This window comes from Phyllobates terribilis, unplaced genomic scaffold, assembly GCF_046119375.1.
Source record: "Phyllobates terribilis strain yellow unplaced genomic scaffold, ASM4611937v1 Scaffold_186__1_contigs__length_3700242, whole genome shotgun sequence".
Lineage (NCBI taxonomy): Eukaryota > Metazoa > Chordata > Amphibia > Anura > Dendrobatidae > Phyllobates > Phyllobates terribilis.
In genome coordinates this window covers 1,351,939-1,361,957 of record NW_027362946.1, presented here as the reverse complement: position 1 = coordinate 1,361,957, position 10,019 = coordinate 1,351,939, and the positions used below count along the sequence as shown (strand labels likewise).

The 10,019-nt window shown below is 43.7% G+C and overlaps 1 protein-coding gene across 1 annotated transcript in view; it reads left to right on the top strand.

Annotated features, from left to right (window-relative positions):
- LOC141212788 (uncharacterized) overlaps positions 1–2,084 on the top strand; it is a 78,392-nt gene extending 76,308 nt beyond the window's left edge. The window contains exon 4 of the mRNA XM_073665094.1: positions 63–2,084. Within this exon, the coding sequence (XP_073521195.1) occupies positions 63–1,369 (1,307 nt within the window). The 3' untranslated portion in view covers positions 1,370–2,084. The remainder of the gene's footprint in view (positions 1–62) is intronic.
- The last annotated feature ends 7,935 nt before the right edge of the window (positions 2,085–10,019 follow it).

Below are 10,019 nucleotides of genomic sequence, written 5' to 3'. Positions count from 1 at the left end.
GAAGCCATTTTCCTGTTCAGAATGTGGGAATTTTTTTACAGAGAAATCAAATCTTATCGCACATCAGAGAACGCACACAGGAGAGAAGCCATTTTCATGTTCAGAATGTGGAAAATGTTTTAATCAGAAATCTAGTTTTCTTAAACACCAGAGAACCCACACAGAGGAGAAGCCTTTTTCATGTTCAGATTGTGGGAAAAGTTTTGTACAGAAATCAAATCTTAATATACATCAGAGAACTCACACAGGGGAGAAGCCATTTGCATGTTCAGAATGTGGGAAATGTTTTGCAAAGAAATCAAATCTTATCAAACATGTGAGAACTCACACAGGGGAGAAGCCTTTTCCATGTTCAGAATGTGGAAAATGTTTTACAGAGAAATCAACTCTTATCAACCATCAGAGAACACACACAGGAGAGAAGCCATTTTCATGTTCAGAATGTGGGAAATATTTTACAGCGAAATCAAATCTTATCAAACATCACAAAACTCACACAGTTGAGAAGCCTTTTTCATGTTCAGAATGTGGGAAATGTTTTACAGAGAAATCTACTCTTTTCAAACATCGGAGAACTCACACAGGGGAGAAGCCTTTTCCTTGTTCGAAATGTGGAAAATGTTTTAACCATAAATCTAGTTTTCTTAAGCACCAGAGAACTCACACAGGGGAGAAGCCATTTTCATGTTCAGATTGTGGGAAATGTTTTGTACAAAAATCATGTCTTAATATACATCAGAGAACTCACACAGGGGAGAAGCCATTTTCATGTTCAGAATGTGGGAGATGTTTTGCAAATAAATCAAATCTTTTCAAACATCAGAGAACTCACACAGGGGAGAAGCCTTTTCCATGTTCAGAATGTGGAAAATGTTTTTCAGAGAAATCAACTCTTATCAACCATCAGAGAACTCACACAGGAGAGAAGCCATTTTCATGTTCAGAATGTGGGAAATATTTTACAGAGAAATCAACTCTTATCAACCATCAGAGAACCCACACAGGAGCAAAGCCTTTTTCATGTTCAGATTGTGGGAAATGTTTTTCAGAGAAATCAACTCTTATCAACCATCAGAGAACTCACACAGGAGAGAAGCCATTTTCATGTTCAGAATGTGGGAAATATTTTACAGAGAAATCAACTCTTATCAACCATCAGAGAACCCACACAGGGGCAAAGCCTTTTTCATGTTCAGATTGTGGGAAATGTTTTGGACAAAAATCACATCTTAATACACATCAGAGAATTCACACAGGGAAGAAGCCGTTTTCATGTTCAAAATGTGGGAAATGTTTTAAACAGAAAGCGCATCTTGATAACCACCGGAGAACCCACACAGGGGAGAATGCCGCAACTACACCCAACTAGTCTCTGTACAGACAAGAAAGGCCCTAGCTGTACAACTAAAAATGCCACCACAGACCTAACTCCCTAATAAGTCATTGAGGAGTTTCTCATACCTCCTGAGGAACCAGAGGGGAGGCCACAACACACTGTCAACAAGGGGAATGGAAAGTATGAAGTATACGAAAACCCTGAATGAGAAACAAAAACACATTCATATAGGGCAAAGAAGGCAAGCTAAGGAGAACCAAAAATAAAAGGAACAAGTATAATCTCCCAGAAACCTAACATTGTTAGAATGAAAAGGTACTGGGAGGGAAAGAAAACTGACCGGGAGGATAGTTTCACCTCTGTGGTGAAACTTATACAATTCATCCTCACCAACTGTAAATGTAAACCTGTCCATTTATAATGACCACGGACAAGATAAAGATTCCCAACTCACATCAGGACCACAAGATCCCAGGTACTTTCAGCTGCATCACAATGTACTTAGTTATATGTACCAATTGTCCAACTGGGGGTCTGTATGTAGGGGAGACAGGGCTAAAACTTAAAACAAGGATGAATTCTCATCGCCACACAATAAAAGAAAAAAGAATAGATCTACTTGTGGCCACACATTTTTACGGCCACAACTGCTTATCCTTTTCCGAAACTGATAGTTCTGCTTCACATGACTTGTGTTATCTATTGCATTATTCCTGTGCCCTGTTGTGTATAAATATGTGACTCTTCAGATTTTGTGTTATACTATGTCTCATGAAGAGATCTGAGTAGTCTCGAAAGCTTACTGACTAATGGCTAACTGAAAAAATGGTATCAACCACTGAGGACTCTCAAATTTTTATATTTTTCTCCATACAGCAATTTTAAGATCTCTCCACAGGTGTTCAATGGGATTTAGATACAGACTCATTGCTGGTCAAAACTCTCCAGCACTTTGTTTCTATCTATTTTCTAGGTGCTTCTTGAAGTATGTTTGGGGTCATTGTCATGCTGGAAGACCCATGACCTAGGACTAGTGTTGAGCGAGTATGTTCTGTTCCAAGTATGCTCGGGCGAGCTCCGAGTATTTACAGCTGATCGGTGTTATGTTTGAATCACTCCCATGTGCATGATTTGCGACTGTTTGACAGCTTTATTACATGTAAGGAATGTGTAAGAAACAGACATTCCTCACATGTAATAAAGCTGTCAAACAGTTGCAAATCATGCACATGGGAGTGATTCAGACATATCACTGAGCAGCTGTAAATACTCGGAGCTCAGCCCGAGCATACTCGGCGAAAGGGTTAATGGAACATACTTGCTCAACACTACCTAGGACGCAAACCCAGCTTTCTGACACTAGGCACTATATTGTGAACCAAAATCCTTTGCTAATCTTCAGATTTCATGATGCCTTGCACACAGTTAAGGTACCTGACCAGAGGCAGCAAAACACCTTTGAACCTCCACCATATTTGACTGTATGGGTTGTAAATTTATTGATTTAGCTGTGCAGCTTGGACAAAGGAACATGTGGATCTCTAAACATGGACTTATAACCTTGAAATTGTTGATATTTTTCAACAATTTTGGTTCTCAAGTCCTCAGACAGTTCTCTTCTCCTTTTTCTGTTTTCTCCTTGCTTAGTGTGGCACATGCATGCACACAATGCAAAGATTGAATCAACTTCTCCCTTTTTTATTTGGTTTGAGTTGTGATTTTCATATTGCCCACACCTGTTACTTGCCAAAATTGCGTTTGAACAAGCTTCACATGCCTGAAACAAAGTTGTTTACCCAAATTTTCGCAAGGTGTCAACAATTTTTTTCGGCCTATTTTGTGTGAAATTATGTTCAATTTGCCTTTTTTCTCTGTTTTCTTGTTTATTTCCTTTGCATGTATTCGAACAACACGTGTATAACAAAACGTGTAATTTCAATAATTTTCTGTGAGAATTACTTCATTTTCTGGAACAATTTCAAGGGAGCCAGCACCTTGACCATGACTTGTTTTTGTTGCCCTTTTTAATTTGTGCATAGCATCCTCTACGTGTTCATCTATATTAGGAGGCTTGTCCAATTAGCAGTTTTCCATTATTGCCATTTCCATGTACATTTACCCATACTGACTCTCTACATCAGGGATGTAAAACTCAAAACATGCAGAGGGCCAAAATGGAAAACTTTGACAAAGTCAGGGCCCAACCAGTGTACAGTATAATGGGCCCCACATAGTCCTCCATACGGAATAATGGGCCCCACATAGTCCTCCATACATAAGAAATAAGAGGAAAAAAATTCAAGTCAGAGTCCCATATAATAGTGAAAAAATTACAAAATTTTATTAATTATAATTTATACAGGAAAAAAATATGAATCACAGAGACAGTTAATAGTAAAACAATGGAGGAGCACTAATGAGGAGCATGAGACAAATTAACATGATTATTTTCTGATGTATATACATAATTGGGCTACCAAAAAAATAAGAATATATTGTTAAAATGCAGTGAAGCATTCAATAAAAGTGCAGGTGCTTATGAGGTGGGTCAGAAGTAGTTGCTATATAAGAGGTTAGTCATACCGCTGTCTATATATAGGTACTAATATAGATAGCTCATACCGGGGACAGCAGATCTTTGTAAGTGGTATCAGTGCCCTGACCCCTTAGGCTACAGGGTAAAAGTATATCCTAATACATATTAAAGCCTAGAAAATGCACCTAAGTAGGAAAAAAGAGTGTATCATGAATCCTATAGAATACTTACAGCCACAGTGGATGTGAACACGTTCCTCAATGGCACTCACCCTGATGCGCGTTTCAGCACGGCTGCCTTCGTCAGGAGGTGGCGTCAATGAAGGTGGGTAGGGTTAAAAAAGGGCCCTTGAGCCAATAGAAAAGGGGGGGGTGTAGTCTCTCCGCCAATGGGAGGGCGTGGCATGACACATGGCAATCACCGCTACACCGCGGCATCCATGGCTACCGCGTCATATGATCCATGATGCCGCAAGCACGTGGGGAACCACGTGACAGCGCGTCATGGAGCACATATTGATACGACCAGCGAGGACACCACAGAGAACAGTGAAGCCATGCGTACCGCCCAGTCCACAGACATATAGTCAAATACAACCGGGGAGAAAAAGAAACAAGCATAATGGGGTAAACTGTCAATAATAGCATAACCCAAATGTATATATATATCTAAGGGGTATAGGCGATAGCCAATTATATATAAGTCAGAGAAGTTAATTGGCCATGACAAAACAAATAAAGTATATCTTTAAGAAAAGCATGAAGTATAACATGATTATATGAGATCATAGTATAAATGCATAATAAGATATAAGAAAATATCTCTCAAAATATCGATCTATAAATGCAAAAGATATACAATAATAACTGTATGGACAAAAAATGCGCACACAGAAAAAAGTTACAGATCTTGAGAGACAATACAGCGCCAGCAATTATGTCCATGTTATCAAATAGCAAAATGGAAGTCATCAACGTCATTGACATAGAAATGGAGAGATCATATATACAAACATGCCAATCACCATGTAATGCCTTTATGAATATTTGGTAGAAAAAGACGACAAACTCTCATGGAGGAACACTAAAGAAATAGAAAAAAGTTAAAACAATGTGGATATAGGTGATCAGAGAAATGGGGCATAACTAATATTTTCGTTCTAGCCCAATAGATGGAGTATTTTTAAAGTCCAAATCCATCTGCTCTCTTTCTGGGCTAATAGTTGGCTCACTCTACCTTCCCTAATATTAGTGGTGATCATGCCAATACCCCGAACTTTAAGTTTAGATGCGTCACACTTATGATGTACTCTAAAATGCTTGGGAATAGTTTTTAGCGAAGAAAAATCAGTTTCATTTACCGCCGCTTCAATACCTAGGACGTGTTCACGTATTGTTGTCTTAAGTTGTCTAGTTGTGAGCCTTACATAGATTTTAGGACACAGGCATATCGCATAATAGACCACCGCTTTAGAGGTACAAGTTATCGGTTTGGTGATGTAATAGGTCCTAGAGCCCTGGGAATCTGTGAAAGAGTTAGCATGTTTTCGACATTAGGACACACCACACATCTACCACATGGTACACATACATTTACTGTAGGTGGTGGTCTTTTCAAAAAATTAGGGGAAGTGGTAGGATAATAGTGGCTTCTCATAAGATGATCACAGAGATTTTTTGCCTTTCTGAAGATGATTTGCTGTCTCTCTGGTAGATATTTTGCCAATTTGGGGTCAGCCATTAAGATGGGCCATGATTTGATAAGACAGTCACGTAATTCTGTCGCTTTAGCGTTGAATGTTGTAATGAACCGTAACTAGTGATGAGCGAGCATGCCTGCTACTGCTCGGTGCTCGCCTGAGCATCTCACTGCTCTTGTGACACTTTCCAGGGTTGCTCGGCGGGAGCTCGGGTCCCCTCCCTGCATGTTTGGCGCTCTTTAGATCGCCAATCAACATGCAGGGATTTTCGGCCACACACTGTAATGCCGCAGCCATGTTGGTTGTTGCATTACACTGATTGGCTGGCCGCACAGCGTCGTCAGGTCTATATCAGATCTGGCGCCGCCATGCTAAGCAGGCAGGCAGGGTATATAGCAGACTGCGGTGCACATAGCAAGAGGGTCCATTCCAGTTCTGTCTGCTGGTGCTTTTACAGATATTTGTAGAAATAGGCCCAGGTATCAGGGGCCAGGAATAATTTATTTTTTATCTTAATCCTGATTAATTGCTTAAAAAGCAATCCAGAGAACACCATTTATCTGCGCCATTTGCTTGTTGGTACTGCAGAATACAGCCAGGTCCTTTCCATATTAAAGCGCTAAAAATCCAGCTATTTAAAACTGTGGTTTGTCCGTCACACGGATCACATATATTTGCGCTGAAAATACTGCAATTTCTGGCCTCCATTGAAATTTTGTTGCAGTGTGTCAGTGAACTTATTGACATGAGGTCAACGCTGTTAAAAATAGTTACCTGTTACCTACAGGCCAGCTATTTAAAACTGTGCTTTGTCCGTCACACGGATCACATATAAGTTTGTTCCAAATTCAGCCATTTGTAGTGAGCGTGGAAGATATTGTCCTCCATTTAAAATGGGCAAGGCACGTGACAAGGGACGGGGAACTGGATGTGATTGTGCATGCCGAGGCCATGGGCAAGCTGAAATTGTGCCACAACAAACACCCACATCTTCTCTCTCGACCTTCCGGTCCCAATTAATAGGGGACCGCAGTACACCACTATTGAACACAGAGCAGTGTGAAAAGACTATTGGTTGGATAGCAGATAATGCTTCCGTCACTTAGCTACCACCAACCACCCTGTCTTCCACACGGTCAAGTCTCAGTAGCTGTGAGTCTGGACCGCATATTCCTCACCCTGAACCTCCTTCCTCCCACCATGCCGAGTGCCCAGAGACAACTGATCCCACACTTGGACATGCCGAAGAGCTGTTCACTTTTCCATTTATAGATTCGGACGTCTCGCCTGGTCCACTTTAAGCGGGGCAAGAGGAGATCGCATGTAGCGATGCCCAAATATTTGAGCAGCCACGGTCATACGAAGGTGACGGTGGGAAAGTGTCACAAGTGGTGGATGATGATGAGTCACAAATACCAGAAAGTCATAAGGAAGACCGGGGTGCGGAAGTGGAAGACAAGGTGGTGAATGATATAGTAACTGACCTAACCTGGCAGGAGGACATGCAGAGCAAGGACAGCAGTACACAGGAGAAGGGAGGCAGAGCACCCCAACAGACAGGAAGAAGCAGTGTGGTGACCACAGACAGAAGGCGAGCAACCGTTCCCCGTAACACCAACACGACTGAAGTTGGCAGTACAACTGTTAAGTCTTCCAGAGTCTGGTTGTTTTTTAAATATTCTGCCGATAACCCTAAAAAGGCCATTTGCACCACCTGCCTGGCCAGCATCAGCAGGGGTAGCAAAACTACCAGCCTGACCACCACCAGCATGATGAGGCACATGGCAGCAAAGCACCCGACATTGTGGACCGAATCCCAGGGTCCAAGAACAGTGTCTGCGGGTGACACCACTGCTTCTTCTGCTGTTGTGCATGCAAGCCAATCCCCTGCCCATGGCGCATGCCATGCGAAGATGCTTCCTGCCCTGCACCTGTCGTTGCACACTCTCAACTAGCACCATCAGCAAGCATGTCCTTGTCCCAGCGCAGCGTTCAGTTGTCCATACCCCAGTCCTTGGAATGTAAGCACAAATACGCAGCCGACACCCCACAGGCCACACTACTAAATTCCCACATTTCATGACTGCTTGTGCTTGAAATGTTGCCTTTTAGGCTCATGGAGCCGGAAGCTTTCCGCAACCTGATTGCAGTGGCCGTCCCTCGGTACTCGGTCCCCAGCCGCCACTATTTTTCCTGGTGTGCCGTCCCCACAACATTAGCAGTGCCCTCAACAATGCAGATACAGGGAAAGTCCACCTAACCACGGACACGTGGAAAAGAGCTTGTGGGCAGGGACAGTACATGTCGCTGGCGGCACACTGGGTTAACATAGTGGAAGCCAGGACCCAGCCAGACCTTGGGACGGAACACATCCTCCCGGCGCCGAGGATTGTGGGCCCTAGGTCAATCAGAGTTGCCCCCATAGTCTACAGCTCCTGCACCTCAGCCTCCTCCTACTCTTTAGCCTCCATCTCCGAAATGACCACATCAGTCACAAGCTGGAAGCACTGCCTCGGCCAAGTGGCAACAGGCTGTGCTGAAGCTAATATGCTTAGGTGACAAACCGCACAATGCTGAAGAGTTGTGGACAGCTCTGAAAGAGCAGGCAGATCTGTGGCTGACACTGCTGAACCTACAGCCAGGCATGGTCGTGTGTGACAATGACCGGAACCTGGTGGCAGCTCTGAGGCGAGGCGAGCTCACACATGTACTATTCCTGGTCCATGTGCTTAACCTCGTGTTTCAGTGGTTTCTCAAAAGCTGCCGGATCTGCTTGTCAAAGTACGCCACCTGTGTGCCCATTTTAGAAAGTCAGCTACAGCTTCCGCCGCCCTTGCCATGCTTCAGCAGCGTTTGCAGCTTCCGGCTCACTGATTGGTGTATGATGTCCCAACGCGTTGGAACTCTACACTGCAGATGTTGGGAAGGATTTGTGAGGAGAAGAGGGCAGTTGTTGACTACCTGCATCAACAAGGCTGTCGGTATTCAGTTTAGACTCCACGCATAAGACCTCAGGAGTGGACATGGATGTCAGACATCTGTACCATCCTCCAAAACTTTGAGGACTCCACCAAGATGGTGAGCGCAATGACGCCATAATTAGCTTCACCATCCCACTTCTCTTTCTTCTGAAATGCTCTCTGCTCACAATCAAAGAGGATGCATTGCAGGCGAAGCACGATAAGATGGAGCAAGGAACCATACAGGGTGATTACACACAGCCCAGCCTCATCTCTTCCCAACGTGGATTGGGTGACAATGAGGAAGAGGAGGAAGAACAGGAGCTAGTTTCATGCGCTATAGACGGTACTACCTGTACAACTGTCATACTGTCTGTTCAGCGTGGATGGCCTGAGGACAGGGAGGAGGAGGGGGAGAGCATGGTCAGTCGTCCTCTTGGTGAGGACATGGAAGTCTTGCCTGTTATCAATCTGGCACGCATGGCTGAGTTTATGTTATGCTGCCTTTCCCGTGACCCTCGCGTTCTCAAAATTTTGGGTGACAGTCATTACTGGTTGGTGACACTTCTAGACCCACGCTACAAGGAGAACTTTATATCTCTTATTCCTGAGGCGGACAGGTCTACAACAATGGGGCAGTACCAGATGGCACTTGTTGTGGAACTATTAAAAAAATTCCCATCTGAAAACGCTGGCGGCAGAGGTCACAGTTCGTTGGACAACCAAGGAGTACAGTCGAGAGAGACACAACTCCAACAGAGGCAGGGGAACACTGTCAAAGTTCTGGGAGAGTTTTCTCAGCCCCTCCCATCGCACAGGCCCTGAGGGGCTGGTTACGCTCAGAAGGAGTGCAAAGTTTGGGAAGATGCTGAGGAAGTACCTTGACGACCGCACCAACGTCCTCCGTGATTCCTCTGTGCCTTATAATTATTGGGTATCCAAGCTGGACACGTGGAATGAACTGGCTCTCTACGTCTTGGAGGTCCTGGCCTGCCTGCCTCTAGCGTTTTATCAGAGCGGGTTTTTAGTGCCTCTGGTGGAATTATGACTGATAAGCGCATCCGCCTGTCAACTGAAAATGCTGACAGGCTGACTCTTATAATAAAAATGAACAAGGGCTGGATTGAGCCAGACTTCTCAACACCACTGAGTGATAGCAGCGTAACAGAAACTCAAATCCAGTGTCTTTTTTTGGGAGGTGTATTCCCATGCACCTTTTCACACCCACACATCGGTATACGCTTTCTGATTTTGGCTATTTGCTCTTGTCCTCCTCCTTCTCCTCATCCTCCACCTTATATCACCTGGGTGACCGTGGTCCGTGATGCAACACCCACATAATTTTTTTAAAGGGTGTTTATGATGCCTGTAAAAAAAAATTTTTTATACAGTATGTTCATGTATACTCCCCAGGGGTAAATGTTTGTCAGCCCATACACTCATACACTTAGTGCATGGGCATTACAAGTATAGAAGACCCACTCCATT